Raw genomic sequence first — 24,133 nt, forward strand, 5'->3', positions numbered from 1 at the left:
TATGTTACTGTGAGCCCGAGGCTTGTATCCTTTATTGAACCTTAAATTTCAGATTTGAAACTTTCCCTTATGTCATTGTTGTAATGGTTAATGGCTTAATTTTGTATTAAAAATTGCTCTTTGTGGATCAATGGTGATGTATGAGCCTGTGACGGTATGTGCATATGCGTGATCTTAGGCATGTGTTGGAGCACATACGGGGACTACCGGGTTTAATATTATTTTCGGTGAAAAGTTAAGTTGGTTCTTGGGAATTTAGATGTGGGTTAACCCGTGGCACGCTATTGGTGCGAGCGCGAGTTAAATCTCATTTTCATGATAAGGACCGACGGTGATATTAAATTGGACTGTTCTCGCAAAATATCCGGCCAAGATGATGAGGTGAAGTGAAAGCGACCGGTGACGGCTGAGGCCGACAGCTCCGGAGCCCCGTCGCCTCTTTTAACCGCCCGTCCGCCCCGCCGTCTCGCGCCCGTCACAGGTCGTCCACGCCCACGCGCGCCAGTAGTCTTGCCAATGGACTCGTCGCGTTCCCCCAACCTGCTCCTCCTCCTCCTGGCCGCCGTCCTCGCCCCGTCGTCGGCGGGGGTCATCCGGCTGCCGAGCGGGAAGGCGGGGGCGCGGGCCTGCGCGGCGCCGCCGGACCCCGCCGCGTACGACCGCCCCGTCATCGGCATCGTCTCGCACCCGGGGGACGGCGCGGGCGGCAGGATCAGCAACGGCACCGCCACCTCCTACATCGGCGCCTCCTACGTCAAGTTCGTCGAGGCCGCCGGCGCGCGGGTCATCCCGCTCGTCTACAACGAGCCCGAGGAGCGCCTCCTCGAGGTGCGTGCTTTGCACTCTCTCTCTCTCTCTCTCTCTCTCTCTCTCTGCCCATTCTCCCCCCTGTCATCGCGTCCTGGATAAGCAACACGTCGTCGAGTTCTTGCAGAGATAGTCTTGCTGTGCTTGCAAAGCAAACATTTTTTTAAAGGATCAAACATTTCATCGGCAGCAACCTAGTTATATTACATGATTTTCCAAATGGTAGGGGCCGAAGAACTTTACCAAAATCTAATGCCAAATCCATATTTATATAGTCAAAAAATAAATTAGGAGCATAGGGGGCCCATGGCCCCTGCCACTCTGCCAAACCCGAACTAGCTCCGCCACTAGATATGGTCCACTTACCAAAGCGCAGGCCAATTCTGATTCCTCACTAGTTTGCCTACAGCACTCCCTTGAGTTCACCTAACTTTCCAAAGCGTTGTCTGACGCCCCTGAACATTTGGAGGTGCTCGATTCCTGATTATTCAGGCAAGTGTCGAAATTGCTTGATAAACATGTCTGGTAAGACTTGTTGCTGATGGAGTGACCAATCACAAATTGAGTTCTTTGGTGGAGCGATCGCTGGATGTGTAAGCAACCCACTAAACCAGTATTGTATTGTATATATTTTTTAGATCTAAATAGGGTCCACAAGCATTAGGTTATGCAGAATTTGGCGTGAGCTGCTGAAGATTCTCGCTGTCTTTTTCAATCATGACTTCACATCAAAATGGCTATTGGCTTGTAAGTAATTGCTTGGTGGCCCTGCCTTTTAGTTTTACATATTACTCATTCCTGTTTTTTCTCGTGCAGAAACTGAGTTTGGTGAATGGTGTGCTGTTCACTGGTGGATCAGAGAAGCAAGGTGTATATTTTGAGACAATCAAAAAAGTGTTTCAGGTAGATTGTGATTTTGAATACTCTTGCCTATCTCTAATCAATCTAAGACTACCAGCCAGCTAAGGCCATTGGCGTGGGCGCCTTGGCCTGGTTGGGCTGAACCACCCATAACACTCAATTAGTTGTCAAACAGTTTGGAGTTGACAGGTTCCTAAGTATGATTTGCTTCTAATGTTGTTAATTACAGTAGAACATATCACATTTCAGTATCATAACTTTGGATTATCTATTTTGGATGCCCAAGCCTGAAGGATATTCAACCAATTGATCACAATTTACTCTAACAGTTCCGCTTTCCCTTTTCAGTATGTTTTGGACAGGAATGACGCAGGTGAACCATTTCCTTTATTTGCTCAATGCCTAGGCTTTGAGCTCGTAAGCATGATTGTCAGCAAGGTAACTTAACTTTTCACAAATTAGCAACTTACAAGTGTAATAATTGAAATATAAAAGATAATGTGCTAACATATTAGATTATTTTCTTTACGAAATCGATAAACTCATACACATTGGCAGTAAGAGTAATGTTTAGTTTTTTTTGTTGATAAAAAGAGTAATGCTTAGTTTGAAGTTAGAAGATTACCTTTGCTCGTCTGTTGTAAGGCACTGGAGCAAAGTGCGCTGCAGTCTTCTGTTCAATGAACGCACCACTATTCCTGTTGAGTTTGCCTTTCGTATTGTGCTAGGACAATAATATCTTGGAGACGTTTGACGCCCAGAATCAAGTATCTACTCTTCAGTTTCCCAGCTATTCTTTCAAGGGCACAGTGTTTCAAAGGTAGCTGCTTCATGCAACCATGTTCAAGCAAGTCTTTTATTTGCTACTTCTTGCTGAACATTTAGAAAGACAATCTTTGTTTGGTGAGTAAAATACACCGCCGGACCTTAAACTTGGCTCGGGGTGTCATCTAGGTCCCCAAACTTTCAAAATGCATATTTAGATCCTTGAACTTGCTAATCGTATCACATGAGGTCCAAATCACAGTTGTTTAAGCTAAATTGAAGGTTATATAATTGTTCAAATATAAAATTATATATAAAACATATACATGCAAAAAAAACATAACAAATTTACTTGTACAATAATGTTCAAATACAAAAGATCTGTATAAAAATTTTGTAGGAAAATGAAACTCATATGCCAAAAATTGTAAAGAAATTACAAAATAGAAAAGGAAAAATTTGGGGAAAACATTGGAAAAATATTCGGACATAAAGTTTTGAAACAAAATCTTGTAGAGAATTTCAAAAAATATAAGAGTTGAGCGAAAAAATTTAAAATGTCACATATAAGCTCCACATCAGCATAAATACTTCCACTTTATAACTTAAAATGGTAATTTGGACGTCAAGTGACCCAATTAGTAAGTTTGTGGAGTTGAATGTGCATTTTGGAAGTTTGGGGACCTGGATGACATTACAAGCCAAGTTCGAGGACCGGCGGTGCATTTTACTCTTGTTTGGTGCTATCTTATAGTGCAATATAAAGCATGTAGGAAAACTGTGGTTCAGCCAAACGGCATAAAATTATATCCGTGGAACTGCATCTTTTTATTACTGTGTTAGCAAAAGTGAAACTGTATAATTTGCAAATGGGTTAAACTAATGTATTTTACGATCCAGATAGTTTCAGAGATTGCTAATACGACATAATTATATCTAGATTGGACTGTACATAACCAATTGCTCTCAAACAGAGAGTGTTTAATTGCCAATGAAATGCCATGGATACTTACATTCAAAAGATTTGATGTTCATGGTCTTATACTTTCTACCTGCGCTTTTCGTGGACCCACCTGGCAATTGCTCACAGATTTGACTCTGACCTCATCGAGAAAGTTAGCAGCAGCTGTCTTGTCATGCAAAATCACAGAGTAAGTACACTACTGGTTCTGCTTACTTTTTTTTTTACTTCACCAGCACCAACTTCAATGTAGAAGGCTGTTGATTATGATAGTATCTATATGCGGAACAACTGAACTTAGTTCCAAATTCAAGTTTGCTAACATGTTTCATTTCCTATTTGGTCATACATAGTATGGTATATCACCAAAGCGTTTGCGAGAGAATGATGAGCTATCAAGTTTCTTCAGAGTCTTGACTACATCGCCTGATGAAAACGGCAAGGTATAAATATCAAACTTCCGCTCCTAGTCTCACATGCTAATCTCTCTTGAAGGTGCCAGGTGGTATAAATAGAACAGCTTTGATGAACTTTGCAAATATAGCCTATCTGATCTGGATTAAAGCTCATCAGTTCTTCTGTTGCACAAATTAACATTCTCCCGTTTGCCAAATCAGGTCTATGTCTCAACTGTACAAGCAAATAAATATCCAATCACCTGCACGCAGTGGCATCCTGAGGTATGCTAGTTGTAGTTGTTTTGGAAGTTAACATACGCTGTATACCTATGGATTCTGTGTTTTTTCCTTTTGGTTGTCCACTGTTCCTCTTAATTAATGTTCACAGGTGATATACCATAATGTGCTCACTCACCAAGTAATGATGGCTTTATGCCACTATAAAATTTATTCTCGATGCAGAAAGCCATTTTTGAGTGGAGAAAACCAATGATCCCACACAGTGAAGATGCAATACAAGTTACTCAACATTTTGCTAATCATTTTATCAGGTTCGTGGTTGTAACCTCTTATTATAGATTTCAGTTTGATGATACTTGATCTGGCTATTTGTGGATCCACTCATCATCTTTCTCATTCTTTTGTGGAAACATACCACAAATCAATATAAAACCACACACATCTTCTCATTTTGCTGTCAACCACTCTATGAGGGCAACAGATATGCAATAAGGGGCCTTTTTTTATGCGATTGTGTAAAGTGCACATGAAGGAAAAATGGATATAGTGCTTACCTCACTCTTGCCTCTGATGTGTAACAGCCAAGCTCGCAAGTCTCCCAACAGGCCTCCTGCAGACAAGGTGCTCGATAACCTGATCTACAACTACAATCCCACATTTAGCGGAAAAATCTCGTGAGTTTGAGTATCTTTTACCTGCTACCATATGTACCACCTTTTCGTCGGCTAAATCAATGCGTTCATTCATGCCAGGAAATCTTTTGAGGAGGTTTACATATTCTCCTGAGACGGAAGCAGGCGGGGAGGGTCTTCCTGAACCAGCATAGCATTGTTATTGTAGTGTGGCTGTGTGTGTATCCATCATACTCGGAAGCCTACAGATTCTGGGCTTCCTGTATTGCTTTACTCTTGGCGCCATATTGGCGAGCGCTGCTGCTATTTGTGCACTTTGAGCCACCATCGCCTATTCGCCTTCGGCAGGAGCATTTATGTACTGAACTGAACATGCCTTGAATAGTATGTATATATGTGAAGTCTCCAAATCTGATGGGCGTTTGAAAATTGAAAGGCTGGCTTGGCCCAACTGATAGTTGAATGCTCTGAGTAGAGGTGGGACTTGGGCCATGCCTTGCCGGCCCAGCCCGGCTCTCTCGTGCCTCGTGCCGTGTCAGGTCTAAACTTCTAGGCACGGTCGGCATATTGTGCCGTGTTGTGTCCGCAGGACAATTCTTTTACCAGGTCCAAGCACGGTCTACATCACGCCGGCACCTTTTTTATGCCGTGCTGGTCTAAGCATGGCGTTCCAGATATTCTAGATATTTGAAGTTGGCTTACGTACTCGTCGTTACAAGTAGAACCAACAATGAGAAAAAAATATTCAAACTGATATAAGAAAATAAGTAAGGTTTAAAAAGAATAAGAAGAAATAAAATTAAGAAAAATATGCTTTATTAATTTTGTTTTTGACATTAGTACACCGCATGTGGAAGGCGACGTATCTTAACTAGGAAGCACAGCAACCGTATCTTAACTAGGAAGCACAGAAATTACGTGACTACTAATTAGAAAGCGATATTAACTATCAAAGTAGAAGAACATGCGGGCTGACGGATTATTTTCGTGCCATGCTGGTCTAAGCACGACCTGTAGCCTATGCCTATCATGCTGAGATACTAGGCAACATAGCCCAAAATTTTAGGTACCGTACTTTAAATCATACAAAAATCGTGCCGTAGCCCGTTCAAGAATAGCAGCCCAAGTCCCATCTCTACCTCCGAGTTCCATCTGACTGATGAAATCATGGAAACACTGTCGCTTCAGGTGAAAGGGCGGTGCTATTGCTAACACAGAGTTGCAGAGATTTGGTTCGGGTGACAGATCGGCTCTGACGCGGCTCCGCTCAACCATCTGGCGCCCAAGACCTGGCCGGCCGAAATCGCTATGCCCACCTGATCCACGCGGCCACCGGCGCAATGCTCCGCCGCAGCAGCCATTTCCGCGCCTGGGAACCTGCCCTCCGAACGTCGCCCGTCGAATGCCCAAGCAGTTAGCTGAAACTGATGCCATGCGCCGCATTCCTGCCCAAAACGGGTTGTGCGGTGGTGCTCCTCCCGCCAGGGGCCCGCCGTCTGGACGCTGCTTCCGCGTCAACGCCGGCAACCGGCGGGGACTCGGGCGCCGGCGCCTGCCCCTCTCGTCACGGAAGATGTTTGCGGTGATGACATGCATACTTGCGGTGCCTAGTTCCAGGAGCTTCGCCAATCCCGTGTGCTCCGCTGCGGGGGATCGCCGGAGCTTCGCCGCTGCGTCGATAGGCTCGCCGGGAAGGAGAACGAAAGGGGAATAATCGCCATCCGATTATTTGCAATTTACACCCTGGTGTTTTCATTGACCCCCCTGATTTGGATCGCATTAATAATCGCGATCCGGTTATTTGCAATTTCCGCCCTGATTGTTTCACTTACCCCCCTGATTTGGATCGAGATTATTAATCGCGATCCGATTATTTTTATTTTGCCCCCTGGTATTTTCAGATAGGTCCTCTTCTACCTCTGTACAGCAGATAGTTTAGCGCTCTCCCTGTCCTCTCTCCCTCCGCCATTCGCCGGTCCGGCCGCCGCCGCCGCGGTCGGCACGCGTCCGTTCGGAGCTGGTAATCGGCTCTTCGTTGACCAGTAAAAGAGGATTATTTGCAGATGAACCCTGCTTGCTATGGGCCGACGATGGCTTTGCTCGCTCGCTCGGTCGTCCCTCCTCCTAGCTGGGACGCACCGTCGCCGGCGTAGGTGAAGGAGGTCCACTAGGGCTTGTCCCCAAGCAGGTCTCCTGCCTACAAGATGCTGAATCGGATAACCTAATTCAGAATTACAGCCTCAGATCAGAGAAGTCGTGAGTATCTCTGCACCTTGCATCTGCTACTCGTCAGCTAATCTGATGCTTTCGTGGTTGCAGAAAAGCATTTGACGAGGTGTAAATTTTCCCCATCTAATCATCTCTGAATCTACCTCAGTGCATAATAAAGATGAATGTTTTTTTGTTCAACCCACTTTCTGTTTCGTTCGTCTGTGCTGTTGAGGCAAGCTTAAAGTTCCAAAACCAGCACCTAGCATCTAGATCTAAACACGGTAGCAGATCTAAACTCGGGCAACCAGAATTTACACCATATGAATTGGGAAGACGAAGTCGCTGGCTGGGCAACATAAATGGTGGATTTTCCGCAAGGAAAGGATCAAATGCAGGTTTGGGTTGGCAAACGAAAGAAGAGATCAGCTTCCAGAATTTACATTGATTTTCAGAAAAAGTGACGTTGCGCCAACAACTCCTAAAGGCTCCTTGCAAGCATCAGCGATCAGGATCAGCAAAAACAATGTAGACAGTCATGTTAACCACGCCAAGTCGCCATAGTTTATGAGCAAGTAGTGGTGTAGAGTGTTTTGTTGTTGGTCGTTGTTCCGAACTCGCGGGGAAGTGTAGTGCTTCCACTAGTTGTGTGTTTTTTTGACCCTGTTTCCACTAAAAAAGCAGGTTGGCACTTGTTGTATTTTTCTTTTTTTCTAATAAAAAATGTAACAAAAGTTTTTACTGTCCTTTCGAAAAAAGGTCATATTAACCACGTGTTTAAATATTGGATATCCAGATCAGATTCTCCCGGTGTCGTATGATAATCATCCCCTCACAAAGAAAAAAACATCAATTTCATCTTCCAATCCGATCATGTTCACAACGTGTGCAGATACACACAGTAGATCTAGATCTGAACCGCTCGCTTCAAATCAAACGGCTAAGATTCTCCCCAAGGATTTATGGTACGCTGTCCATTTCCTCTACTGAGTTCCCGATCCGATCAAGACGATGAAGTGAGATAAAAAAGACGTCTTCTCCTTGTCGTCCACCTCCATCATCAGCTGCTTGCTGCTCTCTTCGGTTGCTCCCTCTTCTCCTTGATGACTTCGGAGCGGTCCCTCCCCCATCAGCTGCTTGCTGCTCTCTTCTGCTTCGGTTGCTCCCTCTTCTCCTTGTCGTCCACCTCGCTGACTCAAATGCTTTGGCAATATCCAATTTAAGGAAAAGTGCCGGTACTTTACCTCGGTGCAACTCTCTTATTATGTTCTGGGTGTACAGGAAGCTATCCTGAATACACCACCTTTTTATGGATGCACTTTGTGATCTTGAGATAATGTCATTGAGGCTGCCAGCAAGGCTTGAGGCCAACAATTTAGAAAGAAGCTTTGCAATACTATGCGTGAGGCAGAGGCTAATCGGCCTATAATCAGACATGCCGCTTGCTTCATTCTTCTTTGGTAGTAGAATCACATGGGCATTGCTCAGATGATTGAAATGCTGATAATGCTGCATGAAAGAAATACTTCCTCCGTTCCAAATTATTAGTCATTTTGGTTCTTCTAAATTCATAATTTTTTATATGCATCTATATATATTATGTCCAGGTGCATAATAAAGTTAATAAATTTTGAAAAGCTAAAATGACTAATAATTTGGGACGAAGGGAGTAGTTGGCAACTGCTGTGATGTCGTCTCTAATTGTGTCCCAGCAACTTTTGAAGAAGATTAAGATTAAAAAATTCCATCCGGACCCGGAGCTTGTTCAGAGGCAATTTCCGGTTCCAACTGTTCCGAGACTCAAATTGCATGATCCCCTTTTCACCAGGAATAAACTGACTCTTGGTTCTAGCCAATGGAGGACACGTGAATCGTTAGCAAGAGGCTTCTGCTCACCAAGTTTTGAGCCATTGTTGACGATCTGAACAGCGATTATTCTGTCGCCCAAGTAAGAGGCTTCTGCTCACCAAGTTTTATGGACAATGGGTAAAGCGCCGTCAAAGAAACATCGGCAACAGCTGCTACGTGCAAAGTTGAATGTTGCATCTAGCTGGCGCAGTTGCTTGGCTCAGGAGAAGCTACATACAAACAAGCTAAAAGGAGTGCACAAACCGTAATGTTGGACACATTACACTCAGGTAGAAACATTGCTACGAGAAAACTAACACGATATCCAAACTAACACAATAGTTTCGAGGATCGCTGGCAATAGCAACTGCAAATCCAAGAAACAAATAATCATATTGGTCAGGTTCGATGACGACACCAATGACAGATTAGCCAGATAAATAAGGATGATATATATTAGGTCATCAAACGATGAATCAAGCAACATCCTTCACATTGCCACACTATTACAATTCAAAATGAACAAATCACATGTTTTTTCCTGACTAGACAATCTAGCTGTTAACAAAGTCAGCAAACACCGAACCACATGTAGCCACATGTGTCCTTTCAGAAGCTCCAACCAATGGATTTCATCAGCCTTGCTCCCTTACTAATATGGATTACATTTCAGCAACCACGTGGATATTACATTTCAGATTCCATAAGATTATAATGCGAAAAAAGGAGAAGCGTTGAAACTTGCAAGAACATAAGGTGTCAGCTATGGACAGATGAATCTCCTTGGCACCAACTGATTGTGATGCCCGAACCAAGTGCAGAATGAGGCTATTTGAAACTACTCTTGAAATCCCTCTCCAGACTGCAGAATTAGGATTTGTGCAGGTAGACTCTTGCCCACCTGGAGAAAAAGGCTATCATCTATATAATGAATCAGTTAGCTTGTTGACATGTCATGTCATGCATCTTTAGACCTGCTGCCAGTCTTCATTCGCCGTTCCACAACTTCAGATCCAACCAACAGAAAAATTGTGCGAGCCAATCATCATAACATGTAGGTTTTGGAAGTTCAAGCTCAAGCCTAAGATCCTTCATCTCTTCTATTACCAAGATTTGGTGGTTCATCACTGATATCTATCAATGAGACAGATGTAGCCAAGTCATCTTCTAATTCTATTATAGGGTCAGCATCTGAAGCATCTGCTAGTGAGCTCAGCATGTTCACTACTTCGAATGTATCATCCAGATAGAACCTGGCTTTGCTTGGTTTCTGCCCCACTGTACATGCAAACAGTGGTGTTTTCGGAGCAACAATGTTTCTCTTCATGACATCAGCAATATTTTCAAACATATCCTCATCTGACCTGTCATCACCGACGCATAATACAAAATCTGCCTGCCGCCCTTTCTCCTTCATCAATGTGAGTATCTTCTCAGCTACAAGACCTTTGCTAACACCCTGCAGCGCAATAAGATAATTAGAGTTAATTGCTGTACATCAATACATAAATCAGAATATATAAAAAAAGAGGCATGTAAGATCATCAGTTGGGAAATATGCATGTATCCTTGTTGTACATTGAAGGTGCAAATATCTGCAAACCATCAGTAAAAAACAGGGAACCTTATGGAAAGACTGGATGATATCAATATCACAAACCTGAGGTTTCACTTCGACAATGAACTGTCCACTCTTGACTGCAACTGGTTCATTTGCTAGTACACTTTCGAGGTGATCAAGCATCTCCTTTGCCTGGGTAGACCCAAAGCCTGGGTCAGCATCCTGGTGATGCCACACCAATGCAGTTTCTTTGGTCTCAATGTAGGATCCGTCTGTTGCTTCCGTATAAAGATTCATCACCGGCTCAGCCATTTGCATCCATCCAAAGTCTGAGGTACGCGTGATTGTTTGCCACTCTTCATCTCTTGTCCACCTACACGATGAAATAAAGCATTTCATCATCCACTTAATTTAAAAATGAATAAAACATCCTAATGGAAGCGCAGTTAGCTCAATATTTCAAGATTAACAAGCTTAATATTTCAGTCCTGGCCTTTAAATCCACTAGTATTGCAGCAGGAAGACAACAAATAGTTAATCTAACTGACTGCAATACACAAAACATTTATGCCTGATATTTCTTGAAAGAAGCACTAACAAAGTAGCAAGCACACTTTTGACTAAAAATACATTAGCTTTACAAATTAAAAGTTAGAATGAACATTGCAACCTAGTACAACTGGATAAAGTACTTTCCCGCTAGCACCAAACAAGAGATTGAACAATATTGATGCAAAAATTGTACCTTAAGAAGTAACCGTGTTCTGCAGCAAGTCCTAGCTTTGGGCATGAGGCAAACATTGGTCCCAAGCTATCCCTACTTCTCCCACTCACAATGAAAACAATGTTATTGCTATCCGAACATAGGGTATTGATGATCCTCACTATTTCTGCACTTGGTTCCTTGTTGATTGAAGCCTGTGGTACCAATGTACCATCATAATCAAGTAATATAGCCCTACTCTTTGCTCTCTCATAAGACATGACAATGGTATCCAAATTAAGCTTTGAGAAATGTGGATCTAGGGCCACCACCCTAAATCCAAACCCTAATCCAATGCCCCAGCATGGCTTCCGAAAGTGGTCCTTGCAGGCCCTCTCCAGATCCTGGACAAAGCTCCTTGACCAATACGCAACATCATGGGTGCTGACATAGCGGTAATGTTTTCCATGCCTCAGCTGCTTTTCTTGTTCTGATGTTGAGATGGCCTCATTCAATGCCTCAGCAGTTGTTTCTATATTCCATGGGTTAACACGAATAGCGCCACTCAACGAAGGTGAGCACCCAATGAACTCCGACACAACAAGCATGCTTTTCTTTGGTCCACTCACCTCTGGTGCGGACTCTGAGCCAGGTATCCCCTGCCGGCAGACAATGTACTCATAAGGAGTCAAGTTCATTCCATCCCTCACCGCTGTAACTACCACACACTCGGCTATTGTGTAATATGCAAGCCTCTCCGCACTTGGCACGTTCCGATCAATAAAGACAACAGGACTGTACCCAGTCTGGCCAAAATCCCTGTTGATCCTCTCACAAGTCACCCGAATCTCAGCCTTGATGGTCTCCAGTTCCTTACCCTTCCCACGAGGAGGGTTTGCTATCTGCACCAGCACAGCCCTCCCCTGCCACTTGGGATGCATCCTCAGCATAGTCTCAAATGCAAGAAGCTTCAAATTGATCCCTTTAAAGATATCTGTATCATCTACACCAAGCAACACAGCTTTCCCCTCAAATCGCTGCCGCAGCTCAGCAACCTTCTGCTCCTGCTCAGGTAATCGCAGCACTGACTGCAATTGGCCCATATGGATTCCCATAGGCATGATCTTGATCCCAACAGTGCGGCCGAAATACTCCAATCCAATGTATCCACGCTTTGACTGGTACTCAAGACCAAGCATCCTACTGCAGCAAGAAAGGAAGTGCCTGGCATAATCAAAGGTGTGAAACCCGATGAGATCACAATTTAGCAATGTCCTTAGAACCTCCTCTCGGACAGGGAGGGTGCGGTAGATCTCCGATGAGGGAAATGGGCTGTGCAGGAAGAAGCCGATCCGGAGGCGGTTAAATCGGCGCCGGAGGAAGGTGGGCAGCGCCATGAGATGGTAATCGTGGACCCAGATGTAGTCGTCCTCCGGGTTGATGACCTCGACCACCTTCTCGTAGAAGTGCTTGTTCGCGAGCACATACGCCTCCCAGGCGCTGCGGTCAAACCTGCCCCCATCGCTGGATGCGGCCGCCTCCGTCGTCGGGGACAGCTGGGCGGCGAAGGGGAGCATGTAGTGGAACAGCGGCCAGAGGTACCCCTTGCAGAAGTGGTGGTAGAACCGCTCGTTGAGTTCGGGCGACAGGAACACGGGGGCGCAGCGGAAGCCGTCGATGAGTGTCTGCGAGACCTCGTCCTGCTCGGCGGGCGGCACGTCGGCGCGGAGCGAGCCGACGAAGAACACCTCCATCTCGTCGGGGACGCCGTCGCGGAGCCTGAGGAGGAGCGAGTCCTCGTCCCAGGAGAAGACCCAGCCGCGGCCGTCGGGGCGGCGGCGCGCGACGACGGGGAGCTGGTTGGCCACCACGATGAGGCGCTCCCCGACGGCCGACGAGGGCACGTCAGAGGCGACGCTGCTGGTCGCCGCCTGCTCCTCGTCGTCGTCGTCCAGGTCGGACAGCGGCCCGGGCACCGTCATGACCCGGGGTATCCGCTTCATCCCGAAGGACCCCGACCGCCGCCTCCCGCCGCCGGACGGGCCCAGCGCCGCGAAGTTCCCCGCGGCGAGGTCGAGGAGGTTGGTGTACGACCTCGACATCATGGCTGAAGCGGGGCGGCGGCGGCTTGCTACGCGGGAACCCTAGCCTCTTCTTGATCCGCGGAATGGGAGGTGCGGCGCCGCTTTGATCTGATCTGACTCGGGGGGCGTTTCGATTTCGGAATGGGGGGAAGGTAGAGTTGGGGGAGGGCTGGGTGCGTGCGAGCGGCGAGGAAGACGACCACGGTATATTCGCCGAGCGGTTGGACCCGGCGCAGCGCGCTCCCTCGTGGACTCCCCCTCACCGACAAGTGGGTCCCACTTCCGACGGATGGCTTCAGTTCACTGGTCCGCGTCTGGGGAGGTGCCACATCGGGAAAAGAGGATAAGGTAGTGCGTGCCCCCACCGGCGCCAGCTGGCGCCGCGCTGCCACCTGACTCGGCGGGACCCACGGGGCGGACGCCCGCGATGGACGGCCAGGATCGGTCGCGTGGGCCCCGCGGCTTGTGGATTTAGAAATCCTCGTCCCCCTTGCCCCCGGCGGTTTTATGAGCCGTCCTCGTCGTCTTTTCTCCGTGATGCAAGGCGCCAGCAGCAACAAGGCCGGGCCGGGCCGGGCCGGGGGCGTGGAGCACGTGTCGCGTAGCGGCGGGGGGCCACTCCCACGGCCCACGGCGGCGCGAGGGTGACGTCGCACGTGACCAAGCACGGCGCGGCTACTACTGTGCACCTCAACCATAATCTGATTAGGTTTTTCGAGCACGCCTTTACCTCCTGCGGACGAGATGAAACTCCACTGCTAATGGAATAGTAGTCGCAGCTACAATTAGCGAGAGAAAGAAAAAAAATGAGCCATCAGCTGGGGGATAGGGCAAGCTGGCAGTGAGCGATCGCCATCGGGACTGGACTTGGAGCCCCGAGCCTCTCTGACCGGTTTACAGCTGTGGCCACGTGGACCGTCCCCGGGGGCTGTAGCGCCACGTCAGCCCCGTGCTGACCAGGCTCCGACTCAGCATCATCCTCCCATTTTTAAATTCCATCCAAACCAAACCAAGCCAAAAAAACGCACGCGCCGTTTGACGCCGCCAGCACTCCTGCTGCTGCACAGCAGCACAGCTCAGGCAGCAGAACTGAAAGCAGGGGGCCAACGGCCCGCGGCTCGGCTGTCAGCGGGGAGGCGAAGCAGACGAGCAAGCGAAGCGAGGCTGATGGGCGGTGGGCAATGAAGGGTGAGGCGCACGGGCCACCAACCAGCCTCGTGGTCGTGGACAGGCACAGGCATATCCCTCTGATTTTATTCGGATATTGCAGGGGAAGCTGAGCTCCCCCTTCAGCTTCAGGCCCGGAGTGCTATCCGATGGCGCCACTTGACTGCCAATAAAAGGGCGATGGCCATGGGCGGCTGGTCAAGCTTTTTCTGGTGGCTGGAATCTCTCCGGTAGCTGTATGGCGACATTGGCGAGGGTGCTCGGCCGCCGGGGCCCGCCGCCGGTCGGTTGGGTGCTGCGGCCGTGTTATCCATGTGATTTGCTTCTATTCTACAATGGAAGCGCTTGTTAGTAGCTGCTGACAATATTCAAGTGCAACTTTATCGGGTAAAGGACACTCTATGTAGTACAAAATAGTAGTTTTCAGCTGAGAAATGCAAGCTGAATTCCCAGGAGTTCAGAAGATGTCAAAAGGTGCAGTCTTTTTTTTTCCTGAACATGTTAGCAAAACAGCTTATACATCTGGAAGAGAAAGAGACCTGAGCACAACTTGCACTGTTCCATTTCCATCCATAACCATAACAATAAGCAGCAGGCCGTGGGATATTTCGAGCGTCCTCCCGGGCCAACTTGGCCGGGGAGCTTTTGTTCTCGGATCCGGGGCGCTGTCCAAATCGGCAAAAAGCACTGGACGGCGCGGGCGTGAGAGCGAGTGCGGTGGCTCTAGTGCGCCTGGGGTCGACGAGGGGGATGGATGGAGTTGACGGTCACGGTGCTCGCCCCCGGCCGCACATGCACTGTGGATAGGAATGGCCTCTGATGAGAGTTCCATTCTGGAGAACGCCGAAGCCGATCTGGAAGGGACCACGGGGCGATATGATGCAAATCCCCCTTTGTCCCCCTCCTGGCCTTTTGCCCGTCTCTTTGCAGGCAGGATGATACCGGGCGGCAGATTGGTTCCCGTCCCTTTCGGGTTTGAACAGTGGGCTGTTTCATGTCATGATGCAAAGTTCAGACAGATCTTCTGGTCAGATCGTCGATGGTGGACCGAAATGGCATGTTCATGTTTCAAAGTCCGGACGAGGGTAGTCTGCCGACATCTGTAGGATACTGAAATGCAGAAGTATGCATGAAACTGATGAACTGTGAAGGTTTTAGCCATGAAGTTGCAGCAGAAACTGATTTAACTGACAGAACAGTCTACAGTAAGCAGGACATCTGCTCCCCAATGTTTCGGTGAAGGAAAAGATTCAGAGATCTGTGCGTGGCGAAATGTCTGCGTGACTGGAATGAAACAAGGTGGCCTTCCTTGTGCATATGCGTAAATGTTCTGAGTTCAGAGACTTTCAAGCTCATTGAGATGACGACAACGTCAGTTCCACCTAAACCCGTGCCATCTCGACCAGCTTTCGTACTGTTCATTGGCTAGTGTCGGTCTAAAATATCTCCCAGTGCGCGGGGTTTGGGGGGGGGGGGGGTGGAGATGATTCTTCTTCAGAGCTAGGACGCATCTACCAGGGTTCGCAGCGTAGGATTCAGACCTGCCTCTCTTCCTGACTTGCCGATGGCTGAACAGCACACATGAATTCTTCAGAACTACTAGGCGGGCACGCATGAAGCATGATGCATGATGCATCTACCTCGAGCCACAGCTTAGAATTCAGGCTAGGATCTATTCGCCATTCAGGAGTAGAAGGACATCATGATTCAGACGTTGCCTGAACGGCACATGAAGGAAAGGGCCTCCCCTTTCGGAACTGAACCGGCGACCATCAGAACAAAGCATCCAGATCACAGTGCAACAAACATCTTGAACGACATCGTATCGCAGGACAGGACACGCTCGATCTCAGGAATGGTGCAAGCAAATTTTTAATTCAGTCAGCCATTCAGACAGCACCTTTATCTAACAAGGCACGAGCATGATAGTGTAATCACCTGCCGTACAACTGGTACACCTCGGACAGGCACGCTTAGCTGGAGCTGTGGCGGCCAAAAAAAACAAGAAGAAAAAGACCTAGACCTCTGTTCAAATATGAAGCTCTTATACTGTGCCAACAATGCTTTACTGGCAGTATGGCACCGCCGCACCAGTACATTGTTGCATCACCACAAAGCCAGTGGAAAAGAAACTAGAATTTTGCAGCAGCCGTCGTTCCTCTGTTTGCTGGGAGCCGTCAGAGAGTGGTGATTGGAAATTCTGGTGTGCAGCAATGCACGAAAGGCATCAGCTGGCGGGACTTCGTTCAAACGATCGAAGGAAGAAGAACAGCAACAGAAGCCGGAGGCGGGAGCGCGGTGCTGAAGAAAAGCACGCACAAAAGCAAGCAAGCAAGCCGTCGTGCCGGTAGCCCCACTCGTCGGCCGTCCCAGTTTCAGCGGGGTCCTAGCTTTCAGCCATCAAACCACTTTCCCCCCCTGCTCTGTCTCCTTCCTTCGCTCTCCCAGTCAGCAGCCAGTACAAGCCATGGCTGCCCCTGCACTGCAATGTGCCAATGTTAAGACTTGGACTGCGACAGTGTACACAGAGGACGGCAGAAAGTACAAAGACGCACGCAAAGGTGTGGACTAATGAATGGGCGCATCATGAGTGTGTGCCTGCCTGATTGCCTGAATGCGGGGCCGCCGGCCGGACTGTGCGAGAACCCTGATCTGAAGCCGCCAGGGGCTTTCGAAAACCCATGAATGCTTTGTGCAGTGCAGACATGAACTTCAGATCACGCTTGTCTCCTTCCCCACTCTTCTCCCTTTGTTTTGTTTCACTGCTTTCCATTCTCCGATGCTGACTTCTGTCATGTACTAGCAGTAGCCGTAGCAGTGTGTCCGCCTTTGTCCTGAGGAGGCACTCGAGTGTTTGAAAGCTTGAACGAGCCCAAGTCCCAAGGCCGTCACGCCGGCACGGCGCGTAACCGCCAAAACCTCCACGCTTTTAAATCGGACACGCCCTGGCCCTCTACTCTACACTCTGCGCTCCAAGCTCCCTCAGTGACACGGTGACACCAAGCTCAGTAGCAAGAACTACTAGCTTTGCAGCCATGAGATGGGGGATCCGGAAGCAGCACGCGGCGTCGGCTGCGCAAGGCGTGCAGGGGGATGAAGGCGAGCGAGGGAGCAAGCAGGGCAAGGGCAGGGCCTTCTCCTTCTCCCCTCTCTCGTGGCTCGCCAAGGTCACGGGGAAGGAGAAGCCTTTCGCGTCCGCGTCGTCTGCGTGCAAGAACGGCGCGGCCGCGGCCGGGGCTCCCCCGTTCCCGTCGTGCCTCCCCAAGCGCACCAGCCAGAGCCCAGCCATGGCCGCGCCGGGCCGGCCCTACAGCCCGCCGCCGCGCCGCTCCCCGCCCGACGTCGTGCCGCAGCGGCTGTCGGTCGGGAACGACAATGCCGACGACGCGGCCGCGCGCCAGCAGTGCCAGCACCTCCGCAGGCACTGCTCTCTCGGCGGGGACCGCGAGCTCCCGCCGCTGGGCCGCCTGATCCCCTTCTCCCTCGCCGGCTCCCCCGCGCGCGCCGCGTCTGCCGCGGCGCCTTCAGACGCGACGGACGCCGCGGGGGCCGCGGGGGAGCCGGCGCGGGCGAGGCGACGCCGGCGGCGCCGTAGCAGCAGCCGGCGCCTCAGCGTGAGCGGCGGGCGGAGGTCGTCGTCGTCGTCCATCTCCGGGCGGATGCTGCCGCCGCGGGTGCGCGTGCGGTCGCCGCGTCGCGCGCCCGGGCTGGCGGAGAGCCTCGCGGTGGTGCGGCGGACGCGGGACCCGCAGCGCGCGTTCCGCGAGTCGATGGTGGAGATGATCGCGAGCACGCGCGGAGGCGCGGGGGAGCTAGAGCGGCTGCTGGCGTGCTACCTGTCCCTGAACGCGGACGAGCACCACGACTGCATCGTCAAGGTGTTCCGCCAGGTCTGGTTCGAGTACCTCAGCCTGCTGCCCCGCCCGGACGGGCGCCGGCGCTGCTGATCGGTCACCCGGCACTCCCTCCCATCGCCAGCTGCAGCAGGGCTCCGAGTTCCGCGCAGGAGCTGATTCGAACGCCCGCCGGGTGTCGTGGTGTGGCGGGGGTTGGTGCGCGGCAGGTTGTACGTACGCGCCAAGTTGCGCCGACGGCACTTGCGGCGCGCGTTCCTGTCCCGATGGAGCTCGAGGCGCGGCCTAGCCACTAGCCAGCGTGGGGTTCGGAGGGAGATTCGCCGCCGGATCGCCTGGCGTGGCGTGGGCAGCTGTATGTAGATTCCAAAAATCTCCAGTTTCTAGAATTCAAATGTCTGAACCGTGCAGTGCCGCTGCTGCCTGCCGCCCTCCTCTTGTTGTTTTGCTGCTGCTGCTCTGCTGGTATGTTGCCACAGTGCCAGGTGCCAGTGTCACGGATCTGCTTGGGGCAGCGACGTCGTGAATTCAGTGAGGCCGATCGACAACAAACGACAAGTGGTGGTTTGGTGTGTGTTGTGAGTGAAACAGAAGCGCAGGATGTTGCCCCCCTGCCTCTCTGCCCATGGGCCTTGTCCTCGTGGATGGAGCATGGAGGGAGAGCGAGCGAGGTGGTGCGAATCAGTTCGATGGCCCATTGCCCAACCAGCAGCCATGGCGTCGGGTGGGCGAGAGGAGATGGATGGGGAGTCGCTCTCCCGTCTAACCAAATCGTCGGCGACCGGAGAGAGAGAAAGACAGAGGCGGGTGCAAGTGCAACGCCCAGCTCACGAGGATACCGCCGACGCCGGCCGAGCAACCGACCGGCCTGCCTGCCGCCGCCTGCGGTCTCAGGGGCGTGACCACCCAGCCAGGTGCTCGCTGTCCGCCTCACGAAAACCTCGTCCCACTGGCATTTTTTGTTTATCTTTTCGCGCTCCAGATCTTGGTCGCGCCGTAGAATAGATGGCGCACAACAATCTATCCTTTCCGTGTACAGGACAGGGTCCGGCCAGGCAGAGGTTCCCGGTTCGCCGGATCCAAGATTTCACAACCTGTCTGTCGGTACGGGAAGTGCAGCCCATGGACAACAATAGCCTACACAAGTCTTCAGAATTTCGCAGCAACCACAGCCTAGCGGTGTCGTATCGCTGCAAAGCGCAAACAGCAACTGCACGATGCCACAACGAAAGGGAGCAAAAATAATAAGGATGCACTAAACTTCAATCAATGGTCTTTGATTAGGTTCTATTTTCTTTCTTTCTTTTCTTATCGCAATGGACATTAATACTCGTTAACTACATAGGGATCAATGGGGAATTGAGGATCATTTTCCAATTTTTTGTTTAGTAGAAACAATAACCAACGTTTTAGTTTTTATTGGAGTTATTGACAGTAATTTTTACATGGCTTATCTAAGCAGCATTTAGAGCATCTCAGCACATATTAGTCTACCAGATCGGCATCCAATGGCTCATTGACATCTTCTATCTACTTTCAACCTTATTGGTCATCGCAACATGATTCTTCTTACCATCATGATGTATTTTTTTCGGCAGCAGAATTACGCATCATTGCATTAAGAAAGAAGTGAAGATGCCTGACCCAAATATGTTAGCGAATACTCTACACCTCATGTAAAACTAATTGTACTTGGAATGTATTTTGTAAACATACAAATCACTCTTTCTTTCAAAGAGCCACACCCATACAGGCCATTCATGACTGTATTCCTTTACTGCTGGATCTGCCGTACACAATTTTACATAGAAGGAGAAAATGTGCAGCCGTATTAGGTGCCGAAGCAAAACTCCGTCTTCTACGTTTGCGAGAAATTAGCTTTCCCGTTCCATATCATCAAACAGAGTTAACAACGGAAAGTAAACACGGCCAACCACTCTTCCGTCTTCAACCCTTTGGCATCCGGCAAACCCACACTAGTACTGCTCAACTACTTGATTGCCTCCTCACTGGCACCGCCCCTCCCAATTGCAGTGACACTGCGCCACCACCCCGGCTCCAGCGAGATCCAGACCCCAAAGACCCCCAACACACCTCGCCCGCGCCAGCAGCAGCCGGCCTTCTCTGCTCGGAGGGGAGCAATGGCCGCCAACGGAGGCGGGTACCGGGCCGAGGACGACTACGACTACCTCTTCAAGGTGGTGCTCATCGGCGACTCCGGCGTCGGCAAGTCCAACCTCCTCTCCCGCTTCACCAAGAACGAGTTCAGCCTCGAGTCCAAGTCCACCATCGGCGTTGAGTTCGCCACCCGCAGCCTCCAGGTCGACGGCAAGGTCATCAAGGCCCAGATTTGGGACACCGCCGGCCAGGAGAGGTACGCTTTGATCTGCTCCTACCGTCTTCGCTAGGCGTCCTTGGTGCACTGGTGTAGATTTGTTCTCTACTTCCTTGTGCGCTCAACCAATGGGGTGGGCAAAATGTGATGTTGTCAGGAGCCTCCTTGGCTTGATTTCGGCAGGTTTCCTAACTGTTTGGTCGCGGTTGCTCATTCAATAGCTTTCTTGCTTGTTTAGGGAGCTAGATTTTTGGCTGCTATTTTGGTAAGGGTTTTCCATGATTGGTGATCTGGAGGAGATTGCCATTTATGTTATGATTTACCACGAGTACGATCACCGGGGAACCCCCCCAGCTTGGCAAGATTTACTGAAAGACGGGATCTTGGGGGTGTCCGAGTGGTTCAGATGTCAGGATGGAACATTTCGATCTTTGGTGATTGAGATGTCGATTCCGTTCATATCTTACTTGTTGGCAAGTGCACGGGCAAATTTCACTGCCCTCCGGTGTCTGGTCCATTATGTTTTTGCCTTCTTCCCGGTCATAATAGGGGCTATATAGGTTGTCCCAGTTTGAACTATGTTATAAAGAGATCTCGGTTTAAATTTGTTACCGACTGCTCAGTTTGGAAGAAACAGAAAGGTTGGGCGACTAGATGAGCTCGAGGTCATTAACTAAAAGTGACAGTTTTAGTGTATTTAAACCAGTACTTTTTTTTACTGGTGTATTTAACCAACCACTTAACTAGTAGTTGGCACGTACCTATTAATAGATTTTGCAAGGCAGGACAAGTTACATGGGGTTGGTGCTACCGAATTGTCTTGCCTCAACTTAAAGATTTTGACACAAGGAATGTTGATAAATGAACTTGGTGCCTTGTGATATTTTGTCTGCCATAAGCAATCATGCAGCTACACAGTTCATGTGTAAGCAACCTATGGACCTTTGATTCTTTGGCGCAACAGCAAACATGCCATACAAAAACTGGATTTTATGTTTGTATTGAGTTGATGCATTTCGGAAGGTATTGGTTAGCTTGTATCTCTCCATGTCACAATGTTAGTCATATTGAATATCATTGGAAATGGCCGAAGCGGTCATTTCTTTACTTTTTTTCCCTTTCGTTTAGCATCACATAAGCTGATTGAGATGATATATGGTAATTAGTTGAAAAGCAGCTCGTTAGATCATGAGTAATTTTCCTTTTGGCCAGAACTTTCTTTGGACAAATCAGCTGAGAAATAGCCCTGACAGTAGTTGGTTAACAATACTAGGTTCGTGGTATTCTTTTTTACTATTCAATGGTGGTAGGACTCGATGTTTAAAATTATACTTGACCGTAGTTGCTGAAAGGAAAGGATATAGAATGGTCATAACTAGATGTAATCCTCTGGGTCTGTCCAGAGTAAAATCTTTCTTTGGTGGGTTCACTATTCAGGCTGGTTTACATCTCTCCTAGGAGATCAGCTTGTTTGATCCCATGTTCCTTTTTTTTTACAATTTAATGGAGCTATGGACTCAATCTTTGAAATCACAACTAACCGTAACTGCTGAATTAAGAGTCTCTAGGATGCTCATTACTCATAACTTCCTGTAAAAACTCTGGAGCTGTCCACACTAACGTTTCCTTCAGTGTATTCACAATTCAGGATGGTTTACCTCTCTCCTAGGAGACTGACATGTTTGATCTCGTTTGCAAACCAACACGAGAAGATAAAAAGGAAAGATAATATCCACTTATCTTATCATCTCTTCCTGTTTTCTGTCTGTTTGTTGTTCAGGTACCGTGCTATTACAAGTGCCTATTACCGTGGAGCTGTAGGAGCATTACTTGTCTATGATGTCACCCGCCGTGCTACATTCGACAATGTGAGCCGTTGGCTAAGGGAGCTCAGAGACCACACTGATCAAAGCATCGTTGTCATGCTGATTGGCAACAAATCTGATCTCCGCCACTTGGTGACCGTCTCAACTGAGGACGCAAAAGAGTTTGCGGAGGCTGAGTCCATGTACTTCATGGAAACGTCTGCGCTAGACGCCACCAACGTGGACAACGCGTTCTCAGAGGTCCTGACCCAGATATACCAGATCGTGAGCAAGAAGACAGTGGAGGCACCGGAGGATGGCGCGGCTGGCCCGGGCAAAGGGGAGAAAATAAACGTGAAGGATGATGTGTCCGCAATGAAGAGAGTTGGGTGCTGCTCAAACTAAGGCGAATACAAACGGTTTGTTCATTTTTCATGTAGGTAAGGTACGGTCGGCTTGCAGGATAAGAAATGTGTTGGATTCTGTTTCTGGTGGTGTTGCCGAGGCTTAGGGTCACTAAAAGAACAATTCAATCTACCGATTTAAATTATCGACTATGAATTTGTGATTCTGTCAGATTCATATGGTGTTTTTATCTATTTCTGCAATCTTTTTATCAACAGAAGAGTTTACCAAGCAATGTTTTTATCAACTGAAGAATTTGTGTGTATTAACAGAAGAACAATGCCCGCTATGTATATACTATAGCGGTTTAAGCATGCAATCAATTCAGACTTCAGAGATCCTATGGATCTCTGCCTCTCTGGAAAGAAATATCCTACCGTGCTCGGCTGACCTAGAGCTGCATCAGTCCATACACTAATTCAGTTCCCGTTCATCGACCGGCCAGAGATCCGGACGAGACGGAAATCAGTGTCTGATAAGCTGCATGCACACGAGTAACAGTGACGCCGGCACGCCGAGCAGCAGCATCGCCAGCATGCCGGCCCCGAGCCCCGGCCTGGCGCTCACGAGGAGCGCCTCGAGGAGGCCGACCGCGCTGCGCACGCCCGCCACGTAGCTCCCGTGGTGCCGCCGCTCCAGCTCCGTCCACTCTGCCGGGAGCGGGACGCCGCCACCGGCGTCGTCGTCATCGTCGGCGTCAATGCCGTCCTCCTCTGCCGACTCCGCCCTCACCTCGCGGATGCGGCGCCGCAGCGTCGCCATATCCGCGTCCACCAGCCCGCCGCCGCCCCCGGAGGAGGACGAGCTGGAGGAGTCGGCGCCCGGCCAGCCGTCCCGCCGCCCGCTCCTCGCTGCGACGCCGAGGAGCTCGGTCCTGGTCCCCCCGGCGGCGCGGCGTGGCGGCCGGACGGCAGGCGGCACCGAGAAGCCGCTCTTAGAGACCAAGCGGCTAGCGGCTGCGCCGCCAGGACCAGGAGCTCGCGTTGCTGGCGCCATCGCCATCCCCCGCCCCGGTGCTCACACTTTCAGCTAAGCTAGCCCCTGCGACAAGAGCGCGTGCCGAGCTTAAGCTGCCACTCGCCATCGCCGCGCGTGGTATATATGCCGATGCCGGCGCCGGGTGCCGGGGACAGCCGACAAGGACAGGTAAAGGGATGGCGGTGTAACGTAGCGGGATTGGGCGAAGGGAAAACGTGGGGGCAATGGGTTAGCTCGACGCCACGGCAAGGCAAGAGGCTCTTTTCTCTGTCGACAGCCGTGTGCGGGCCGCGTCCGCCACGTTCGTTTCATGCCCCCGCCGGCCGTGTTCACTGGCCGGCCGGCCGGCCCCGCTTCCTCTTTGGTGTGCGGACGGGGCGCCAGGCGGCCGCGCACGGGCACCCGCCGTTTTCCGTTTTCTAAAGGCCGAAGCTTCCTCGCCTTCAACGTGCACTTCTCTGCAATGCGCAAACGAACAAGCGGATGAGAAGGAGTCGACATCGGCGAAATCTCTCTCGCAC

At 49.8% G+C, this 24,133-nt stretch overlaps 5 protein-coding genes across 5 annotated transcripts; 3 read left to right on the top strand and 2 right to left on the bottom strand.

Annotated features, from left to right (window-relative positions):
- The first annotated feature begins 460 nt into the window (after positions 1-460).
- On the top strand, positions 461-5,093 carry LOC112886673 (gamma-glutamyl hydrolase 2-like). Its single transcript, XM_025952639.1, has 10 exons — positions 461-828; positions 1,624-1,710; positions 2,017-2,106; positions 2,397-2,488; positions 3,524-3,584; positions 3,748-3,837; positions 4,012-4,074; positions 4,255-4,343; positions 4,614-4,706; positions 4,785-5,093. The coding sequence occupies exons 1-10, from the start codon at positions 517-519 to the stop codon at positions 4,816-4,818; spliced, it is 1,011 nt and encodes a 336-aa protein (XP_025808424.1). The 5' UTR covers positions 461-516; the 3' UTR covers positions 4,819-5,093.
- Positions 5,094-9,148: 4,055 nt separating this feature from the next.
- Positions 9,149-13,089, bottom strand: LOC112884705 (probable alpha,alpha-trehalose-phosphate synthase [UDP-forming] 7). The gene is made up of 3 exons (XM_025950193.1): positions 11,027-13,089; positions 10,381-10,654; positions 9,149-10,179 (listed from the first exon to the last, which is right to left on the bottom strand). The coding sequence occupies exons 1-3, from the start codon at positions 13,087-13,089 to the stop codon at positions 9,802-9,804; spliced, it is 2,715 nt and encodes a 904-aa protein (XP_025805978.1). The 3' UTR covers positions 9,149-9,801.
- Positions 13,090-17,270: 4,181 nt separating this feature from the next.
- On the top strand, positions 17,271-18,182 carry LOC112885246 (transcription repressor OFP1-like). Its single transcript, XM_025950894.1, has one exon. It carries the CDS (start codon positions 17,271-17,273, stop codon positions 18,180-18,182), a length of 912 nt encoding a protein of 303 aa, XP_025806679.1.
- A 1,842-nt stretch (positions 18,183-20,024) lies between these two features.
- LOC112887855 (ras-related protein RIC2-like) lies at positions 20,025-22,811 on the top strand. Its single transcript, XM_025954140.1, has 2 exons — positions 20,025-20,463; positions 22,205-22,811. Exons 1-2 carry the CDS (start codon positions 20,231-20,233, stop codon positions 22,632-22,634), a joined length of 663 nt encoding a protein of 220 aa, XP_025809925.1. The 5' UTR covers positions 20,025-20,230; the 3' UTR covers positions 22,635-22,811.
- Positions 22,812-23,024: 213 nt separating this feature from the next.
- Positions 23,025-23,672, bottom strand: LOC112887856. The gene has a single exon (XM_025954141.1). It carries the CDS (start codon positions 23,634-23,636, stop codon positions 23,100-23,102), a length of 537 nt encoding a protein of 178 aa, XP_025809926.1. The 5' UTR covers positions 23,637-23,672; the 3' UTR covers positions 23,025-23,099.
- Between the last annotated feature and the right edge of the window lie 461 nt (positions 23,673-24,133).

This window comes from Panicum hallii, chromosome 3 (genome assembly GCF_002211085.1).
Source record: "Panicum hallii strain FIL2 chromosome 3, PHallii_v3.1, whole genome shotgun sequence".
Lineage (NCBI taxonomy): Eukaryota > Viridiplantae > Streptophyta > Magnoliopsida > Poales > Poaceae > Panicum > Panicum hallii.

What these genes read in the sequence shown, in the direction of transcription:
- LOC112886673 (XM_025952639.1), top strand. Translation starts at nt 517, where the DNA reads ATGGACTCGTCGCGTTCCCCCAACCTGCTCCTCCTCCTCCTGGCCGCC. An exon ending in CAATCAAAAAAGTGTTTCAG is followed by an intron (nt 1,711 to 2,016) that starts GTAGATTGTGAT and finishes TTCCCTTTTCAG; the next exon opens with TATGTTTTGGACAGGAATGA. An exon ending in GCACGCAGTGGCATCCTGAG is followed by an intron (nt 4,075 to 4,254) that starts GTATGCTAGTTG and finishes TTCTCGATGCAG; the next exon opens with AAAGCCATTTTTGAGTGGAG.
- LOC112884705 (XM_025950193.1), bottom strand. Translation starts at nt 13,089, where the DNA reads ATGATGTCGAGGTCGTACACCAACCTCCTCGACCTCGCCGCGGGGAAC. An exon ending in GAACACGGTTACTTCTTAAG is followed by an intron (nt 10,655 to 11,026) that starts GTACAATTTTTG and finishes TTCATCGTGTAG; the next exon opens with GTGGACAAGAGATGAAGAGT. An exon ending in TTGTCGAAGTGAAACCTCAG is followed by an intron (nt 10,180 to 10,380) that starts GTTTGTGATATT and finishes ATTGCGCTGCAG; the next exon opens with GGTGTTAGCAAAGGTCTTGT.
- LOC112885246 (XM_025950894.1), top strand. Translation starts at nt 17,271, where the DNA reads ATGAGATGGGGGATCCGGAAGCAGCACGCGGCGTCGGCTGCGCAAGGC.
- LOC112887855 (XM_025954140.1), top strand. Translation starts at nt 20,231, where the DNA reads ATGGCCGCCAACGGAGGCGGGTACCGGGCCGAGGACGACTACGACTAC. An exon ending in GACACCGCCGGCCAGGAGAG is followed by an intron (nt 20,464 to 22,204) that starts GTACGCTTTGAT and finishes TTTGTTGTTCAG; the next exon opens with GTACCGTGCTATTACAAGTG.
- LOC112887856 (XM_025954141.1), bottom strand. Translation starts at nt 23,636, where the DNA reads ATGGCGATGGCGCCAGCAACGCGAGCTCCTGGTCCTGGCGGCGCAGCC.